Source organism: Danio aesculapii, chromosome 20, assembly GCF_903798145.1.
Source record: "Danio aesculapii chromosome 20, fDanAes4.1, whole genome shotgun sequence".
NCBI lineage: Eukaryota > Metazoa > Chordata > Actinopteri > Cypriniformes > Danionidae > Danio > Danio aesculapii.
In genome coordinates, this window is record NC_079454.1 from 4588115 (window position 1) to 4610434 (window position 22320).

General features: G+C 36.8%; 1 protein-coding gene across 9 annotated transcripts in view; it reads right to left on the reverse strand.

The window, feature by feature from the left end:
- dab1a (DAB adaptor protein 1a) overlaps positions 1-22320 on the reverse strand; it is a 309435-nt gene that overhangs the window by 171149 nt on the left and 115966 nt on the right. The window contains exon 1 of one of the 9 annotated variants that reach the window (XM_056480772.1): positions 14811-15026. The exons of the other annotated variants lie outside the window; for them this stretch is intronic. Within the exon in view, the coding sequence (XP_056336747.1) occupies positions 14811-14814 (4 nt within the window). The 5' untranslated portion in view covers positions 14815-15026. Of the gene's footprint in view, positions 1-14810; positions 15027-22320 lie in introns of those variants that run through there. 9 annotated transcript variants of the gene reach the window in all.

Below are 22320 nucleotides of genomic sequence, written 5' to 3' on the forward strand. Positions count from 1 at the left end.
CTCGCTTTCAGTTTCGGCCTGAGCCCGATTCAGCGCACTCACACTTCTCAAACGATCCAGGAAACGGGCCTGGGCACGGTTCGGATAGCATAGTGTGAGTACGCCTTTAATCTTGCTCAGAGAAAAGCTGTTGTAATCAATCATTGATTACTTCACTAAATCAGTTTAATAGTGAAGGGATTGATCCAATAGGCCTATTGATAGAAGGTTTGTGAATAAATTTCATGCTCCCTGTAAAAAGGTATTTTGTAATATTTTCAAAATAAAAGTACAGTATTTTAATTTGATACTTGTTATGGCTGCTGTATTTTGTAGTTTATTTTGATACATTGAAATAATTTGAGACATTTGGTATATGAAAAAATATCTATATATTATTTTAATATATTTTTAAAATATTTCAATGTAGTTTTGCCCAGCCCTGTGTACATGTATGTGCATATGAATTTGTTTTTATTTATGAATTTATTTTATTTATTTTTATTTTTTCATTGCCTTTTGATTTTTTCTTTTTTGTCGCAAACTCTTATTATTTGTTACCTACATAATGTTATGTGCGTCTGAAATATCTTTATATTCATATATTTGATCATAAATGGACTAAAATGAGTAATATACAATTTAAAATGAATTCCTTCATTCATTCATTTATTCATTCATTCATTCATTATCTTTTCGGCTTAGTCCCTTTATTAATCTGGGGTCACCACAGAGGAATGAACTGCCAACTCATCCAGCATATGTTTTACGCAGCGGATGCCCTTCCAGCTGCAACCCATCACTGGGAAACACTCATTCACACACACACACTATGTACAATTTAGCCTACACAATTCACCTATACCATGTGTATTTGGACTTGTGGGGGAAACCGGAACACCCGGAGGAAACCCACACGAACACGGGGGGAACATGCGAACTCCACACAGAAATGCCAACTGACCCAGCCGAGGCTCGAACCAGTGACCTTCTTATTGTGAGGCTACAGTGCTACCCACTGCGCCACCACATTCTTATATTTGCTGATCAAAACTGTTATCCCTGTACAAGATATGTAATATGATTGATGTGTCAAAAACATGTCTGCCATATACTTGCCAATCAGACTCATCCACCACATCCTGTCTAAACAAAAGTGAACAGAGGATGAAAACCAGTGAGTGGAAAGAAAGGAGAAATAAGTGCCCACCTTTCCTGTCCTAAGAAGGACAGATAGCAGCAGATGGGGTGAAGAATGGCCACTACTTATGAATCAGCAGAGCAGAACTTTCAAAGTTTGTGTGTCCACGGGTGCGAATATGTGTGTGTCGGAGCATTTATCCCCTGCCCGCGCTGCTTTAGCCTTCTCGTGTCCTCTAACGTCAGTCTCAGAGCAACCAGCCACTGAATCACAGCAGTGATCTGACATGCTGACCGGAGTATGGTGTGTCCTGAGGTCCGCTCATAAACACAGCTCTCAGGGGGACACAGAAGTGTGAGTGTGCTGCGTTTGACTCTCAGTGACTTGCACAGATGGTACAACTGTGATTATCCACAATTTACCAGTACAGAGGACACACAGAATCCATGTATTGGTTCACATCACAGCAGAAAACCAGCATTTAAAACCAGATTTGTTCATCTAAATTGGTTTCCTATGATTTTCCAGCTTGCCCAATCCCATTCTGATGGGATCCTGTAATGCTTTAACCCCCACTTCTTCCAGTGTATTATTGCTGCTGTCCAAAAGAGACATCAAAGACACTGTTTCTGAACTCTAAACTGATCGTAGTCCTGGAAGATGTACTGTACACATCATAACATCCAAAAGAGCACATTTATACCTCAAAGGTACTTTGAGAAACACTTTTTACCCTTGAGGTACCAATATGGACCCTTTAGGAACAAATATTGACCTTTTGAAAAGGTACATCCTTTGTACCTTCATTTCTGAGAGAGTAGCAAGAGTCACAAATGTTCCTCTTTAGACTTGAGCAGTGATGTTTTGCACAGCTTTTATTAGCTTGCCTACATTCACCCTCTTAAACCTTATTCCCACCTGGGTCATGGCATTAACACAACGAATCCAGATCTACTCTACGTTGAGTACTACTCTGAGCAAGATTTTAACCCAATCTTCAGTATGAGAGGCAGGAGCACAAACAATAATGCTAAGAATGTAGCCACTTACGTTAATTGCTAAGGTGTTTCACAAGAGAAGCGATTAGATCTTGCTAGCTAGCCTCCACTAAATTCATCCCCATGAACCTCATTCCAATCTGGATGACAGCCTCAACATAACCCCTCTACATGCAATGCTCCGCGTATGATTTGTACCAATGTTTTTGGCACCGCAGGTGGGCTCACTTATAGAGACTCCAAAGACCACACCCTCTAGCGCTAGCTGCTAGTAGTTAGTCTCTTGATGCCAGAGAAGCGAAGTTTTACTCGCATTATTTCAACTAGCTGGCCTCTTTTAAAGCTATAAAAAAATGATGTAACCAGTCCCAACTCTGCTGCCAACTGTGTCCAACATGTGCAGAAACTCGGGAGCGAGAAAGCTATTTCAACACTACTGCACGCTGATGTACCCATGCTGTTCCTACTCTCTTACCCCCCTCTGAAGTTCAATCAGCAAACTCCATCACTCAAATTCCAGTCCAGTGCTGCACGACTAACTGCCAGCCACCCTCACATGCGCTCTCCATATCTGTCTGACTGGCAGAAGATAAATGAATCTGCAATTCACTCCTCTCTCTTCCACCTTCACATTTAATTACACTCACAGCCAACTGCTGCTGTCTGCGTCACACACACACACACGCACATACACATGCACACACTGGGCCGATATCTTTACCCTTCTCCATCAACTGTCCCTCATAACCCAGAAGGGAAAGATAAACCAGACAGTGTGGGAGAGAAAGATTCACAAGCAGAGAAAGAGGAGAAGAGATAAACATTAGCAGACTTATTCATCACATCTTAGCATCATTTTAATTACAAGGCAATTAGTTTCGCAAATAGAGTCTAGCAGAACTCATACCATGAGGCGGAAAGCTCTTGTGTTCTCAACAGATGCACAGTTTTTCCTCAAGTCCTCTCTACATCACACATATGGTGCATAATACATATAAATTCAATTTAATATATCATATATTGATCAATTATTTCTGTTTATTTCTGTTTCCTCACCTTCCTTGGTTATTAATATGTAGGGCCAGACAGAATCTGCGGACATTTTGTTAAAAATTTATGCGGAACAATTTTGGGAGTATCATAACTAAAACCTTAATATATGAACTAAAATTAATACCTTTTTAACTTGTATTTAATGTTTACAATGCAAATCCAATTAGATCCACTTTATTTGGTAAACAAATCAAGTCTTTTATATAATATCTCTACTAAAAGACAGAAAATATTACTTTACAAACTGCATTGTAAATAAATTATATGAACATCTTCATATTTGTCAATATTATTACTATAATTAATTTAAAAACTGAATAAATATAAATTTACACACATTTACACAAGTAAATAAACAGATTCAATGGTGGGCTGAAAATCAGTGGAATTCTACGCATGCAGATTCAATGTGTGCCTACTTATATGTCAGTATAGCTACAGTTGTGTTCACCTGTGTCTTGTTTAGTTTAACCCAGTCTCATTCTGATTATGTACCCCTATATGGGCTACACATAAGCAGATATGGGCTTATGTGTACTTCTGTTGTTTTTTTTTCTTCCTTGAGTTGCGGTTGCCTTTGCAGGTTAGGTGTAAATTCTGATTTATACTTCTGCATCATGATCATCGTATCCCATGGGTGCATACCTTGCACATAGCTAACACCATCGTGGGCATTCGAAGTTCTGCAGTCTTTCCATGTTGCTCTGCAATAACTTCATAAATGCTGGTAGACAATACCTGCCAACACCCCTGTTTTTTGCGGGAGTCTTCTATATTTCAGACCCATCTCCCACCACCATCCCATTTTGTTATTTCTCCTAGAATCTCCCGTAATCCACCTCCCTCTCCCCCCACCTACTCCACCCATCCTCAGCTTTTTGGTACAGTCTGTAACACCCCCGGGTAAAACACCCTTTGGTATAGTATCCGATTGCATCGGTCGCCCAAAACCTGGTGCATAGTACAGTTACTTACCCAGTTCTTAGCTGTGTTATTCATCAGACACCTAGCCAACTCCCCCCCACGGTCTACCTGATCTTCAGAAAATTGTTGGCAGGTATGTGGTATACAGTAGAAATTCTATGTTCCATCAAAGTTTCTTTGCCAGGATTTTGAGTTATGCCAGAAATATGTGCAATGCTACAGCAGGAGTAGCTCAAACTCACATTCATTCAGGGAAGAAGGAGGTGAGAACTGGCAAACATTTATTCATTCATTTTCTTTTCAGCTTAGTCCCTTTATTAATCAGGGGTCACCACAGCGGAATGAACCGCCAACCTATCTAGCATATGTTTTACACAGCGGATGCCCTTCCAGCTGCAACCCATCACTGGGAAACACACATACACTCTTATTCACACACATACACTACGGACAATTTAGCTTACTCAGTTGACCTATAGCGCATGCCACCTGACCCAGCCAAGGCTCGAACCAGCGACCTTCTTGTTGTGAGGCGACAGCGTTACCCACTGCGTCAGCTTATTTAAATATAAACTAAACATAAAATGATCCATCTGGATCTGGATATCCATCCTACACACAACGCGACAGTTGTTAAATACTCAAGCCACTGGAATTATTTCACTCTTATTAATCTCGGCCCCACCCACACTCATCACAGCAACCATTCTGGCCAATCACAGATTCTGGATGGGAGACGTACCACATGCACTCTACACAAAAAAATATAAATAGGCCTTTAAGCTGCTACACTATTCCCTGGTTCAAACACACATCTTTTTGTTTTGCATCTCCATCTCCTCTCCTTGCCTCCATCACCCCTTTGTATCCAACACAGTCATGTAGTCTAACATGAATAAAACACCCATGGGTCACACTGAGCACGTCTACAATAGTGATAATAAGAGAAGTGTCATCGACTGAATCTGAACACACATGATCACAAGAGACACATTGAATGCATGTTAATATCAGGTGGGTACGTTTTGGCTGACCTCTTGTGATCAGATTCCTGAGAACGCATATTTATAACAAATGAAAAGAGGGCCTCAAGAGCACTAGAATCCATTTTCATACTACATAGTGCATACTGTGACTAGGCAGGCATCGTTTTCGAACACCAAACAGTGTGCAGCCACAGCCTGCACGTCCTATTTTGAATGCGATGTGTTTTTAATAGGAGATTGCATAGCAGTCTCACAGCCACGGCGGATCTAATCAAGGCACCAATTACTGCGCACATGTTCCCTTAGCAGGGTAAACACAATTACTGCTATCTGATTAGGCTGCCACCAAATAAATGCATTGCACGCACACACAGCTGCATCGAGCTTGTCCACAGGGGCAAGAATACAGACACAAACACACAGACATGAACACATCAGCCAGGCAGGTTTGTAAATGACAGTGAAGTTTATTAAAACATATCAGAGAACGAGGCTAATGAGAGAATACAGAGCGAGAGCAGAGAATCGTTTCATTATGAACAGCAGCGCTCTTGTTTAAACTGTCAGAGAGCTGAAAGGGTTCAAAATGACAGCAGTCGGAGAGCCTGATCTGGAAGCAGCACAAACAGAGACTGCAACAGGCGACCCAATGTGTGTGTTTTTTTTGTCAGCGATGATTTCTAAACGCCTTTTATACCTGTCAGAGATTGACCGCTTAAATAATTTGAAGATAAAAGTGAAGCGATGCAATGTATGTTTGTAGGTCACATGATTAAGACTACATGGAATGCCATTAGGGCTGAACAATATATCGGTTGAGCATCGATATCGCAATGTGTGTATCTACAATAGTCACATTGCAGGATTAGATTGTTCATTAAAGATTTAAAGATATTTTTAAATATTAATACAATGATGATGACCATGCTATTCTAGGTTTGATTGTTAAATTTTTGTACTTGAATACTGTTAGACTCCCCAGAAAACCTTTTACATTTTGTTCTGTCGTATTTAGATTTGCTTGTAATTTATTATATTTTATACAGATGCACTGCATCGAAAAAGACTTGGGGCCCTATTATACACCCGGAGCAATAAGACGCAAGACCCATTTGCCCTGACGTGTTGCTATTTTCAGATCAACGCAACCTTAATTTTCTAATTTTCCGCCACGTTGTTTAAATATCAAATCCATTTGCGCCATTTTGTGGACTCATGGGTGTGCCGGTCTAGAAAAGAGGTGTGTTGCGTTGGCAGGTGTGTTTGTTTGTGTGTGTGTGTTTGTCTCTCTTTCTCTCTCTCCCTCTTTCCACCTGCAGGCCCCGCCCTAATTACGTAGGCGACGTGCCCTGGGATTGGAGGAAGTAACCCAGGGCGTCCTTTAAAAAGAGATCAACGGGCGTAGGGAGAGAGAGCGAGTTTTGTTGGCGTGTTGTTGAAATTGCGAAAAAGTTATTCCTGTTGTTGAGTTGTTTTCGTTGATTGTATTTCTCGTGCTGTTGTACTAGTGTTGACTTTGTGTTGTATACCCATCCGTGTTTCCCCTTCCTATTATTTTTGTTTTGGTTTCTGTGTTTGTTGATTATTAATATTGTAAATACATACACGGTAAGAGGCAGTAGGGGTTGGATGCCACTTTTCTTTTTTTGTAAATATTTTCACCTGTGTTTTTGTTAGTCAGGGAGATAGGTGTAGATTTTGTATTTTTATTTCTGTTATTTTATTAGGTGTAGTAAGTTTCATTTGGTTGTTTAGTTAGTGTATTTTGAGGTATTTGGCTTCACGTTTTTTTTCTTGGTGATAAAAAAAGAAAAGACAAAAAAAAAGGCAAATAAAGAGACCCTATATAAAGGGGTTATTAAAAGTGAAGTTTACTTGTCGGGTGTTCTTTTATGTTGCGGCCTTGACCCTAGACCAGGGTCGTAACAGGTGTGTTAAGGCGCATTTTAGTCGTGTTGCTATTTTGAGGAGCTAAAATAGACCAGCTGAAAGCAAGTCTGAAAGAGCGCGTTAGTTGTGCGCCTCACTTAAACATTGCTTAAAACACACAGGATGTACAGCAAAACATAAATATCTTTACAAATGACAAAAGAATTAAAGGATTTAAATATTTTTAAAACTATTATTTTCTACATAAACATTAAAACCACTGCCTTCATGCCTTCCTCATCTCGGGGGGCTTTTTTTTAGTTTATTCATGACAATTTTCTTTTGTATAATGTTATTATTATTAGCTGTATTATTTATTGTATGCATATTTATATTTGTTTCATTAAAAACAAGCTTAGATTTGCCCACCTGTCTGGTTTTGGACCTTATGGGGCACAGCATGTGTATTTTGATATAACTCAGTTTTTTTGACCACACTTCTTTATTATTGTTCGTTTATTCATTTGCTGGAAATTAGAACTGAATTTAGAAATAAACACGAAACAATAAGCTCAAATTCTAGGACTTTAAACATAGTCTTTAGGCTAATCTTGTTTGAATATGCTAAAAAGGGGTTTTCATTTATTTACATATATAGATGTATAAACTTTCCAATAGATATTGATGTAAAACCCAAATCACGGTGTTTTGATTAAGTTTTAAACAATGATTAAGATTATTTTAAATAATAAAAGCATTTTCAAACAGCACTTTAATCCAAGAAGATTGAACAAGAGGATATTCCTAAAGTAAGCTACACTTTAGAAGTTTAAAGAGCAGGTACATCAGTGTCACCTTTAAAATTTCTGCATAAATTGCTAGACAGGAAAAATATATATTTTATAATCCTATAAATCATTTGGTCCCACTTTAAATTAAGTGTCCTTAACTACTATGTACTTACACCAAAATTAATCATTCATTACAATGTACTTATTGTGTAAATACATGTAAATACTGTGTACTTATGCTTGATTAAATACCTGTATGTAATTACATCTGTAATTAACTTCTGTAATTACATTTGTAAATACACTGTTGACCATCTCTTACACCTTAACCCACCCTTAAACCTACCCATACCACCAAACCTGTCCATAACCCTACCCCTATCTCAACTCAAGAGCACCACAAGTGTTCTCAAATACATTATGAACACAGTAAGTACATTGTATGTGCATCAAAAAATAAATACATAGTAGTTAAGGACACTTAATATAAAGTGGGACCAATCATTTTATAATTATTTGATAAAATAGTTATTTAACTTAATTTGTTAAGAAACCTTTAGGGCAGGGGTCACCAAACTTGTTCCTGGAGGGCCGTTGTCCTGCAGATTTTAGCTCCAACCCTAATCAAACACAACTGAATGAGCTAATCAAGGTCTTACTAGGTATACTTGAAACACCCAGCTAGGTGTGTTGAGGCAAGTTGGAGCTAAACCCTGCAGGGAGACCGGCCCTCCAGGACTGAGATTGGTGACCCCTGCTTTAGGGTGTCAGGATCAATGATGATAGTTATTTTATTACAAGTCTGTAAGACTTATTTGAGTTATTGTTCAAGTTATTCACTAAAATATATAATTTAAAATGTTTATGGAGCTAAAAACAGTATAAAAAAGATGATAGAAATAAACCTATGCAAACAATCTAGTCATTATGGCCAAATTATTTATCAAAAGATGATACTGCAGTAAAATATCTGTAGTCTTTTAATAAGCATGATGTATACAAGATAGAGAGGGTATAAAAAGTTAATTGTTTGTTTTGAAATTTGTAGGACGAAAGTTGTTGTCACACACATATCCACATAGCCACAGCCATATCACCCTGCAGCCCGTTGGCTGCAGACCGGTTGCTCACTGAAGCTAAGCAGGGCTGAGCCTGGTCAGTACCTGGATGGGAGACCACATGGGAAAACTAGGTTGCTGTTGGAAGTGGTTTTAGAGAGGTCAGCAGGGGGCGCTCAACTTGTGGTCTGTGTGAGTCCCAATGCCCCAGTAAAAGTGAAGGGGATGCTATACTGTCAGTGGGCGCTGTCTTTCGGATGAGACGTTAAACCGAGGTCATAAAAAAAAATCCTATGGCACTTCTCGTAAAGAGTAGGGGTGTAACCCTGGTGTCCTGGCCAAAGTCCCTTAATTGTCCCTTACAATCATGGTCTCCTAATCATCCCCATCCACCAAATTGGCTCTATCACTGTCTCTCTACTCCACCAATAGCTGGCGTGTGGTGAGCGCACTGGCGCCGTTGTCCTGTGGCTGCCGTCGCATCATCCAAGTGGATGCTGCACACTGGTGGTGGTGTGGAGAGACCCCCCCCCCCATGATTGTGAAGCACTTTGGGTGTATAACCATAAATACACACTACATTAGATTACACAGTGAACTAAGCCAATTGTGTAATATTGGTGTCAGCATCTCAGCTCCTGCAGTCGCTCTTCAGATGCTGCACCCGGCTGACTCAGTCGTCTGATCTCGGAGCGCTGTCGCGGTACTTTGATGGCACATGTGACAGTCACATAACATCGGCGCAGCATCAATCCGGACAAAATTTCTAACCGGCATGCAGCGGTTTAAGACAGATTTCGATCGATCTGCATGAAGTCGAGCGCACCTATTGTTATTACATTAAAACATATAATATGAAAACATCAATAAATCGTGTAACACAAGCATACAAACAATGTTAAAACAACACTGGGTTGTTTACGAAATATGTGAGGTTTCAGACAGCCAAACTGAGGTGAGAATGTGTGTTTTTTCCCCCTGACAATCTAATGTATCCATGGCAACAAAAAGTTAGCAAGTCAGAAAAGAAATAAATAAATAAAATAAAATAAATATTCAAACAAGCCTACCGCAGGTTGAAGGAAAGCCATTTATGAAGAGAGCCAAAGGTTATTTCTGTTTATATGACACATTCACCTGCTGTACTCTTTGAGGTAGTGGGTGGATAGGGAGGGAGATATCTATTAGGTATTCTTTATGTTCTGGGTATAGATGTATGTAGCAGTGGCATGTCGAGCTCTTTCTGAGGATATGTACGCACATGCTTGGATACGCTCTTTTGATCAAACCCGTACTTCGACTGTTCGTCCTCCCATGGCCTTTCTAGCTCTCCTTACAAAAGCGTAATATGAACAGACGAGTGTGTAAAAGCAATACGAGTTGAATTTTAACAGGCTTGGAATAACAGCGTCTCTAGGGTGAGTCTACAGTCTGTACCACGAATGAGAAACGGTATGCCTACTGATGCCTTAGTAAGAGATACACAGTGAGAGCCATACGTTGGCACAAAAACTGTTCCAATACATAATTGCCTTCTACTGCCTACACAGGCAGCTGCCTATCAAGTGAGCATCCACTTGTAGTGTTGGAACGGGAGATTACACAAACAATCAAATAATATAGAATGTGTTCACTTGCACATTAATTAATTAATCACTTAAACGTATTAATTTCAGGGCAAGACAGGTCAGGCGAGAGGTAGCTTTTGGAAAGAGGGAATAAGATACATTTGGGAAGAGGAAGGTCAAAAAAAACCCTCTCAGACTGTACTTGAAGTAGGGCAGTGTGAGATCAGGGGAAAAAAAGCAACCCCGGCAACCAGCACATAAACACAAAGACATAACATCGCAAAAGGGGATGGGAACAGGGGGTGTGGATGTAGTCCAATGAAGGTGACAGTCACCTGATCCAGCAGCCAGGGGGCACTGGCTATAGACCCGCCAACCCACACCAGTGGGTGAAACATGGTTTCCATTAGATTAACTCTTCCATGGCGGGGTGCCACACCAAAATTTATCCGGCCACGTCTACATTACAGCTTCTCATTCAAAACATTCAGTCGTTAATTTAAGTAGCTGGTTATAATCGCACCAAAAAATATTAAAAGGTAAGTGAATTATAACAGCGCAAACTTCGTAGAATCATAGTAGTGCTGTGCATTATTTGTTTAACCCTTTAAGGGAGGGGTTTTCAAACCCAATGACGGTTGGGGTTAGGTGCCACGCTGTCACGATCACCAGCGATCGTAACTTCCTAGATCGATGGATCTCAAACACATTCACTTGGACTACAAATTCCGCCACTCATGGACTACATTTTCATACATGCACTCCGTTCCACAAACACACATGCTTCCTCATTTTTACTGATTACACTTGCACCAGCTGAGGATTGTCAGAGACTGATTACACACACTATTTAAACAACACACACACTCCCTGCCTTTGCCGAGTCTTGTTATCTGTAAAGTGACATTACAACGCGTTTCTCCTGGTCTGGTTTCTCCGTGTTTTGATCTTTGCCTTGTTTACTTTTCTCCTTGTCTGCCGCCTGCCTTGACCTCTCGCCTGATACCTTTGACCAAGATTCTGGACTGCCTTTATACATCTGTTTGCACCAGTGTTGACCATTGATTCCCTGACTTCGAACAAACCCTCAAGTGGATCCTAAACTTCAGTTGTCTCTGTCACTCCCTGTGTTACACACGCCTCCTTTTTAAAATCTTACATTTTCGTACGACTGAACTCGTACGCATTCGTACGAATTAGCCACTAAACTCACCAAACGTAAAATACTTACGTTTCCTCGTGAGATCAGGCTGAACTATCAGGCACCTGTAGAGTTTATGCGTTCGAATAAAATATACGCAAGTAAAATGGACCGGCTGCTTTTTAAAATGAATGACGGTGAATGAAAGTCAAAATGGTGTGTGTCTGACAAACAAGTGCTATTCTGAATCAAATCAGCAGGAAGCCCTTCTGGATCTTTCACTAACTTCGAAGACACTACTGACTACGCGTACATGGACAAAAGTAATGTAGTTATTTGCCTTAATAGACAATAATATAATTAAGGTGTTATGTGAAGTGCTTTGATGTAAGTGTTTCTTGTAATTTTCCGGGCTGTAGGTGCTGCTCACATTTCCTCTAGTCATCAAGTCCTTCTCATATGAACATTACACAATCGCTAGATGGCAAGAATGGATGCCGGTAAAATATTCACATGCCCAATGAGTGTGGAAAATGACGTATTATGCACTTTAGGGTATAGTGTGCACTGTATAGTGTGGACGGTAATATTTTTTCTGAAATTCGATAAAAATACCACTATGGACAAGGAGCATTTTTATTATAAATCAGCATTTTAAAATGAATACACATTAGTCCAAAGGCAGTCTAAATATGCTTTCAAGATAGTAAGCATACCTTCTTCTATTTTTTTATTATTGTTTTTGTTTTGCAAACAACTACTTAGAAGCCATTTCATCTGACCTTGATTACTGAAAGTAGTCAAGACTATTCCAGGTTCTTTCGGATTTATAAACACTCATCAACACAAACACAACACAGCCAAGTTTTCGTCCAGTAATCACTCATCTCCGAACACAATGCCCTCTTCAACATTCATAGCGTATCTTACAAACCCCACACACTAAAAGCTGCTCACTGGTCAATCGATAGAGATCTTATCAGTAAAGCCTATCCACTCTGGCCTCTCCGTGCGGATGAGCCATGAGGTACAGTAAATCTGAAGAGATTCAGCCTTTCTCCACAAACTGGAGATTCAAACTATTGCTGATGCATTATCCAGACACAGAGCGTAAAGCTGAAGCTGTTTCTCAGCCAAGTTCATCTGAGGCTCAGTGTCAATGTGACTCAGAGACGAGACTTTCATGGCTTTCCTTCTGATGAATGGAGCTACTAATCTGAAACATGAGGCATAGAAGTCTCAGACAGCATCTCTAATGATGTAAAATAAAAGCCACGGCAGACTGAACTTTGGTGAAAATGAATGATATACTACATTTCTGATAAACCTAATGTTAAATATAGGGAACAATCATCTCAGGGTGGAGTCTGCATCGAATTACATAAACAAATGTGATTTTATACACACGGTAAGCACTTATATACAAGTCAAGTGTTTAATTTAATGTATCGAATGTAACTTTTTCTGACCTGTACTTTTTAAAGAGATAGATCACCCAAAATGTTACATTTACTCACTATTTACTCAACCTCAAGTGATTTAAATGACCTAATATTTTTAAATAATTAAAAAATAGTGATAATTATGGAAGCCCGTTGCCGCCACTGAATTAAAAAAAAAAAATTAAGTGAAAAAAAAAAAAAAAAAAAAAAAAAATTATGTCAGAATTCTGAGTTATAAAGTCAGAATTGCGAGCTATTAAGTCAGAATTCCAAGTTATAAAGTCATAATTGCGAGTTATAAAGTCAGTCCGTTCCCGCAAAAAAAAATAAAAAATTAAGTCAGAATTCTGAGTTATAAAGTCAGAATTCAAAGTTATAAAGTCAGAATTCTGAGTTATAAAGTCAGAATTCAAAGTTATAAAGTCAGAATTCTGAGTTATAAAGTCAGAATTCTGAGTTATAAAGTCAGAATTCCGAAATAAAGTCAGAATTCTGAGTTATAAAGTCAGAATTCTGAGTTATAAAGTCAGAATTCTGAGTTATAAAGTCAGAATTCTGAGTTATAAAGTCAGAATTCAAAGTTATAAAGTCAGAATTCTGAGTTATAAAGTCAGAATTCAAAGTTATAAAGTCAGAATTCCGAGTTACAAATGAGTTTCCTGTTATTCCGACTGGCCATAAATGAGTTTTAAAGACGCATGCACATTAGCTCATAATCACAACATAAAGCCTATATCTGACATTTAATGTTTATCACGCTTTCAAAAAGGAAATATATAGTTGAACTAGGCTGTCTATTTATTCATATGGATTTGTTCTTTTTTTATTATTACCATTGGTCTAAATAGCAATTATAAAGCAATAAACAGAGCGCCTGAAACTAGCTATAGGTTGTGTGATTCCTCTAAAATTAGGATTTCTATATTATTTATCTATTATATGTGTAACAATTATATGATTTACATTTTTTCGCAGCTGTTATTTGTTTCATATTGCAAGATTGCCCTCGTATGGTGTACTTGGGAGCTGCAGACATATCGTACATAGACATTATAAAGGGCTAAAACTAAAAGGGTTGTATTAGTTTATATTTCAGTTCAGTAAAAGTGTCAACCAAATACTGTGTATTCCTGGCCTTTATTGGTAAACTGGGCTGCGAATCCATACCACATCACAAGCAGAGAACCTAAAGAAAGAGTCTTTAACACTTCATTTATGGCCAATCGCCATAACAGGAAACTCCTTTGAAACTCGCAATTCTGACTTAATAACTCACAATTCTGACTTAATTTTTTTTCACTTTTTTTTCACTTAATAATTATTATTATTTTTTATTTAATTTTATTTATTTATTTATTTTTTTAAGTTGTTTTTTGTTTTGTTTTTTTTCTTAATTTTTTTTTTATTATTCAGTGGCGGGAACGGGCTTCCATAGATAATAATAATAATAATAATAATAATAATAATAATAATAATAATAATAATAAACCACAAATCTTTAAATCTGCCAAAAAATGTTTCAATGCAAATAAATCGGTCGAAGGGGTCCAATATGGTAGGAGTCCAATTTCACTACATGTAACAGTGTTGTGACAAAAAAAAAAGAAAAACTCATCATCATCAAATTTGCCCATAATAGATTCTTTAGTATGAAAGATGTCAAACTGAGCATGTAATAATGACTCAGAAATATATATTTTTCTTTACTCAATCAATGTTAAACACATATAAAAGGCCAAACAAATCAAACAAACATGAATTGATATTCCTAAATTCATAACTGCAGTCTAATGCAACAACTGCAGAGATTAACACACACACACACACACACACAGACACACACACAGTCTGTTTGCTTACCCATCTCAGCAGGCTGTGTTGTAATATGTCGTGATTATCCCTGATCGTCAGACAGAAAAATCGCACATAAATTTTCACCTAATTACAGCAGTGAAGGGAAGGAAACCTACGGGGTGAAAGCGAATGGGGCGTGAGGATCCCCACAAGAAAACGCCACGCTTTCTGATTCCTCTGCCTCAGAGCAAAATATCTGTTTGACTTCAAAATATAAGCCTGTTTCTGTGTCATCACATTATATAGTGCTAAAGGTCTCATTGAAATGCAGAGAGTGGTTACACATTAGTGCACAAAGGTTGTACAAAGGTGAGAGGAGAGAATGAGGAAATGACACTAAGAACTGCTGTCATTTTTGGGCGTTCTGGAAATTTCTGCCGTGCCAGTACAATTTTAATCACATCATTGGATGTATATTGATTCCAGAAGGGTCATCCGAGACAATTTTGGGTGATCAAAACAAACGGCAAGGTTATGAAAAAAAAAAGATAGAACATTATGAAATTAAATTGTTTTGCGTGCCATCCTCTGGGCTGAACGTAATCTGAATGTTGACGGGACATAAATGAGATGGTATTTTGATTAGAGAGAGACACAATTGTCTGAGAAGTGACCTCGACGGCGGATGTTTATTGGCGGAAACAAATCAGATGCTTTGAATTGAAGAAGGCTCTCTGAAGGATAATAAAAGGACAGAGTGACTTACCTACAGTACACTCAAAAAGAATATGTTTGCTGTTTCAAACTACTTATTTAAAATAAGAGGAAACAACACAATTCTTGAGTTTTTTGCGGGGCAACTTAATTGTTTTATGTTCAATCAACTTAAATTTGATAACGCTAGTAAGCTAACTTAATTCATTCATGTTGATGCAAATCGATTGCGTGAAACCCAACATTTATGTATAGTGTACGAAATAACATTTCTGGAGGTATTTGAGAAGAAATTTTAATAATTTAACTGGGTTTTACTGCAGTTATTTGTTCATTAATTACATTTAATTAATCCATAATGCACTCAAAAATATCTCTTTTTTTTGCTTGTTCAAACTACTTATTTAAAATTTGCTGAAACAACACAATTCTTGAGTTTTTTGGGGGGCAACTTAATTGTTTTATGTTCAATCAACTTAAATTTGATAACGCTAGTAAGCTAACTTAATTCATTCATGTTGATGCAAATCATTTGCGCGAAACCCAACATTTATGTACAGTGTAAGAAATAACATTTCTGGAGGTATTTGAGATAACGTAATAACGTAACTGTGTTTTACTGCAGTTATTTGTTCATTAATTACATTTAATTAATCCATAATGCACTCAAAAATATCTTTTTTTTTTTTGCTTGTTCAAACTACTTATTTAAAATGAGCTGAAACAACACAATTCTTGAGTTTTTTGGGGGGCAACTTAATTGTTTTATGTTCAATCAACTTAAATTTGATAACGCTAGTAAGCTAACTTAATTCATTCATGTTGATGCAAATCGATTGCGTGAAACCCAACATTTATGTACAGTGTACGAAATAACATTTCTGGAGGTATTTGAGAAGAATTTTTAATAATTTAACTGGGTTTTACTGCAGTTATTTGTTCATTAATTACATTTAATTAATCCATAATGCACTCAAAAATATCTTTTTTTTTTGCTTGTTCAAACTACTTATTTAAAATTAGCTGAAACAACACAATTCTTGAGTTTTTTGGGGGGCAACTTAATTGTTTTATGTTCAATCAACTCAAATTTGTAAAAGCTAGTAAGCTAACTTAATTCATTCATGTTGATACAAATCGATTGCGTGAAACCCAACATTTATGTACAGTGTACGAAATAACATTTCAGGAGGTATTTGAGAAGAAATTTTAATAATTTAACTGGGTTTTAATGCAGTTATTTGTTCATTAATTACATTTAATTATTCCATAATGCACTCAAAAATATATATATTTTTTGCTTGTTCAAACTTCTTATTTAAAATGAGCTGAAACAACACAATTCTTGAGTTTTTTGGGGGGCAACTTAATTGTTTTATGTTCAATGCACTTAAATTTGTAAAAGCTAGTAAGCTAACTTAATTCATTCATGTTGATGCAAATCGATTGCGCGAAACCCAACATTTATGTACAGTGTAAGAAATAACATTTCTGGAGGTATTTGAGATAACGTAATGACGTAACTGTGTTTTACTGCAGTCATTTGTTCATTAATTACATTTAATTAATCCATAATGCACTCAAAAATATATATTTTTTTGCTTGTTCAAACTACTTATTTAAAATGAGCTGAAACAACACAATTCTTGAGTTTTTTGGGGGGCAACTTAATTGTTTTATGTTTAATCAACTCAAATTTGTAAAAGCTAGTAAGCTAACTTAATTCATTCATGTTGATACAAATCGATTGCGTGAAACCCAACATTTATGTACAGTGTACGAAATAACATTTCAGGAGGTATTTGAGAAGAAATTTTAATAATTTAACTGTGTTTTACTGCAGTTATTTGTTCATTAATTACATTTAATTAATCCATAATGCACTCAAAAATATCTTTTTTTTTTGCTTGTTCAAACTACTTATTTAAAATTAGCTGAAACAACACAATTCTTGAGTTTTTTGGGGGGCAACTTAATTGTTTTATGTTCAATGCACTTAAATTTGTAAAAGCTAGTAAGCTAACTTAATTCATTCATGTTGATGCAAATCGATTGCGCGAAACCCAACATTTATGTACAGTGTAAGAAATAACATTTCTGGAGGTATTTGAGATAACGTAATAACGTTACTGGGTTTTACTGCAGTTATTTGTTCATTAATTACATTTAATTATGCCATAATGCACTCAAGAAATATCTATTTATTTTGCTTGTTCAAACTACTTATTTAAAATGAGCTGAAACAACACAATTCTTGAGATTTAATTGGGAGAACTTAATTTTTTATGTTTAATCCACATAAATTTGTTTAAAGTGTTACGTCAACTTAATTGATTTGTGTTGTGGGTACAACATGAAGGAAGTGTGTGGAACCCTGCATTTTTTACAGTGTGTAGGGCAAGAAACACTGCAAACGGAATGCAAAAACAATAAAAGAAAATGTCAAAATAAATACAATATTATTTTTAACAACAATAAATGTGAAAAAATATGTTTTTTATTCATTACTGTACATGTAATAGTTCATGATAATGTGTAGTTACTAAATATCATTTTATTTTAGTTTTATTAAATTATTAAATATAATATAAGGCATTTCTGAATGTGTTGTGTTCATAAAAATAAAACAAACAAATAAACAAACAAACAAAGTGTAATTTCATTAATTATATTTAATATGTCATCTGTATATTTATGTTAATTATTATTAGCATATAGCGGGTGCAACTGAAATAGAAGATATTATGATAATTTATACTGCTTTGACAATAAAATAAAATATAAAATATATAAAAAAAATCTATAAAAAATAAAATGAAATAAAACAAAACAATAAACAAACAAACAAACAAATTTAAATAAATAAATAAATTAATTAATTAATAATTAAATAAATAAACAAATAAATAAATAAATAAATAAATAAATAAATAAATAAATAAATAAATAAATAAATAAATAAATAAATAAATAAATAAATAAAATAAAATAAAATAAAATAAAATAAAATAAAATAAAATTAAATAAAATCTGGCATTCACACAGATGTTTTCCGCATTTCTTAAAACTAAAGCTAAAGTAAAAAGAATGAGAAGCATTGCCTCGGTTTTCTTTCCACCTGCTGCTTTATCTGGAGTTGAATGACCTCCAATTGCTTTGTGTAGAGTTGTATTTGCCATACTGGAGCAATTATACATATTGTTACTAAATGCTGCCAGGAGACGCAGCAGAAGAACTGCAATAACTCACATAATGAGGGCTGAGAGCCATTTGCTGTTGGAGGTGTTGGCAGACTATTGCATTGCAGTGCTGTTTTCCATTTTACATAGCATTAATATAGCATTACTATTAATTGTGCTAAAGCTGGTGCCTCTTCGTTCCTGCATAGTCCACACTCAGAAGCAAAAACACCTGACCAAATGATCAAAACATATCACAGCCAGCTTTCCAATCTTATCTACTTAAATGCAAATTTAAAATGCGCATTAGCAAAACTAGTAGCATGAAATGTCAGCCTGATCTCATGAGGAAACGTAACTATTTTACGTTTTGTCAGTTAAGTGGCTAATTTGTACGAATTTGTAAGAGTTCACGAGAGTAAATGTACGGTTTTCAAAAGAAGGCGTGGCACCCAACCCCACCCTTAAACCCAACCGTCATTGGGGGATAAACAAAACGTACTAAAGCTGCGGTCACACCAGAGTTTGTGTGTGCGAAATTCTGCGCTGCGAAAAGGGGCGGGATTAAACAAGATGATTAGACATTTAAAAAAGCCAGCGTTTTAAATTTCTGTCCAGAGAGGTCATGTTTTGATTCTCAATTGGTCTCACGCAGTCAAGTGATGCGATTTCGCAGGTCAGAGTTCACCAAGCTTGAACTTTGCACCTCAGCAACATGCGAAACTTGACGCATGACCTTGCGTTTCCGGTCTGACGCATTCGTGTGCATATGAATGGAAGTCTATGGTAGGAAAAGCCCAGTGTGACCGCAGCTTAAGTAGAACGAATGAGATTGTACGAATTCATACGAATTAGTCACTAAATTAAAAAGCTATGAACTGCCATAAGATTGTGTTGGAAATGCTGGTTCACTTTTGTTCTTGTTTATTTATTTTAGCTGCCATGCCATGTCAAAAATGAAGATGAGACAATCAATTTTGACATTTGGAATTTAATTTTCACTGTATTTTATTGTTAAACACAAAGCCTTCATTTCAGTTGTATGATTTGTAAGTTCAAAATAAACAAATGAATGAAATATTAAATTAAATCAATGAAGCTACGTCTTATTTTTATATAGTTTTATTTATTTATTTTTAATTTCGATTCTTTAAATGATCTTATTTCGTGTTTAAGCGAAGAAAGACACTCATGGTTTGGCAAAGGCAAAGGAAGAGTAAATAACAGACTTTTCACTTTTTGGGGGGTAAACTATCCCTTTAAATTTTGATATTACTTTTTTTCTCCCTTCTTTTTTTTTTAAGCAACCTAACTTAGTTAAGTGGTACCAGTTGATATAAAACAATTTGTTATGCCAATATCTTTTTGAGTGTTGTTACAGTGTAAATAATAAAGTACAAAATAATATTACTGAATTATATATAATTACTATATGTGACAGGTGTCACAAGTAAATAAGGGTACAGAGAAGGGATCCAATATGCAAGTGAAAAGTTTATTAACACTGTCAAACTAAGCCAACAGGGCTACAAATAGTGGCCGAGGACACTGGGATAACTGGGCAGGAATAGACAGACGAAACGAGGTCCAGCAGTCACTCCTCACAGTCCTGAGGACATACAGACTTACATAAGCAAACACAACGAACTGACAAGGAAACATAGAAACGTAGCCCAGATATAAAGCTACGGTCACACCGGGCTTTGTGTGTGCGAAATTCTGTCGTGCGGCGCTGTGAAAAGGGGCGGGATTAAACAAGATGATTAGACATTAAAAAAAGCGAGCGATTGCTCCATGCTTTAAGCTACGGTCACACTTGACTTTTCTTCCCATAGACTTCCATTCAGACCGGAAACACGGGGTCATGCATCAAGTTTCGCATGTTGCTGCGGTGCAAAGTTCAATCTTGGTGAACTCTGACCTGCGAAATCGCATCACTTGACTGCGTGAGACCAATTGAGGATGAAAACATGACCTCCCTGGACAGATATTTAAAGCATGGAGCAATCGCTCTCTTTTTTAAATGTCTAATCATCTTGTTTAATCCCGCCCCTTTTCGCAGCGCCGCACGACAGAATTTCGCACACACAAAGCCCGGTGTGACCGCAACATTAAATTTCTGTGCAGGGAGGTCCTGTTTTGATCCTCGATTGGTCTCACGCAGTCAAGTGATGCGATTTCGCAGGTCAAAGTTCACCAAGCTTGAACTTTGCACCGCAGCAAACTGCAAAACTTAAGGCATGACCCCGCGTTTCCGGTCTGACGCATTCGCGTGCGTATGAATGGAAGTCTATGGGAGGAAAAGCCGAGTGTGACCGCAGCTATAGGCACAATAATGAACTTCAGCTGGCGAGCTAATCAAAACAGCTGAGTGCCGTCATAACACGTGACCAAACAAATACACGTGGACAACCGAACAAAACCAACCCACGTGACAAAACAGACATTCCGGAAAGTGCACAAACCTGCAACCGTGACAACAGGGTGTCGCACCACAGACGATTGAGACTCAGAGGCTATCAAAAAAATACGTATTTATTAACATAATCGCACTTATAACATACACAAGAACATGGCACCACACACAGGCATGACAAGGAAGGTTGACAATTCAATACCGGACAATGAACTAAAGCAAAATGGGTATAAATACGCAGGACAAGATTGAACAGATTGTAAACAGGGGTGAGACAACAAGTGGAACTAATGAACATTAACACACAGTCGGAAAACAGAATAAAGGAGTTACATGACATCAACACAAGAACAACATAACGTCACATGAGATAACATAACACTGACACACCAGACATGTATAACACAACGAAGACACCAGACTGACGCTATAAGTGTGGGTTAGGATTTATTGCATGCAATTATGCATAATTTATTGTAATTATTATAACAAATACATAGAACATATGCAACAACGACACCTTAAAATAAAAGTGTTACCAATTTCTAATGTAAACTGTGGAAATACTGTATGGTTATAACATTTAGTTGATTTTATTATTATTGTTTTTCAAATCCGCTTGCCTAAAGGAAAATAGAAATTAAATAGGCTATTTTTGAGGTCCCCTAGAGATAAACAGTTGAGATTTAATATTTTGAAACCAATCAGCTGATCTCCATGTCTTTTGGGACTGCTTTTAGCTTAGCTTAGCATAAATCATTGAATTGGATTAGACCATTAGCATCTCACTTGAAGTTTGTATACATTTGCTATTAACAGTAAGTATAAGATTATAGCTTTTTCCAGAGATGGGTTGCGGCTGGAAGGGCATCCGCTGCATAAACATGTGCTGGATAAGTTGGCGGTTCATTCCGCTGTGGCGACCCCAGATTAATAAAGGGACTAAGCTGAAAAGAAAATTAATAAAGGAATGAATAAGATTATAGCTTTGCATGTACAAAGTTGCAGCTGGAAGGGCATCCGCTGTGTAAAACATATGCTGGAATAGTTGGCGGTTCATTCCTCTGTGGCGACCCTTGGTAAATAAGGGACTAAGCCAAAGGAAAATGAATGAATGAATGAATAAGATTATAGTTCCTAGCCATATTGACAAAAAAATAGCAACTCATTTAATTTGGTCTTAATACGCAACATAACTAAGAGTCAAGCTTTAAATAGGAAACCTATGAGATGCTAATGGTCTAATCCGAATCAATGATTTATGCTA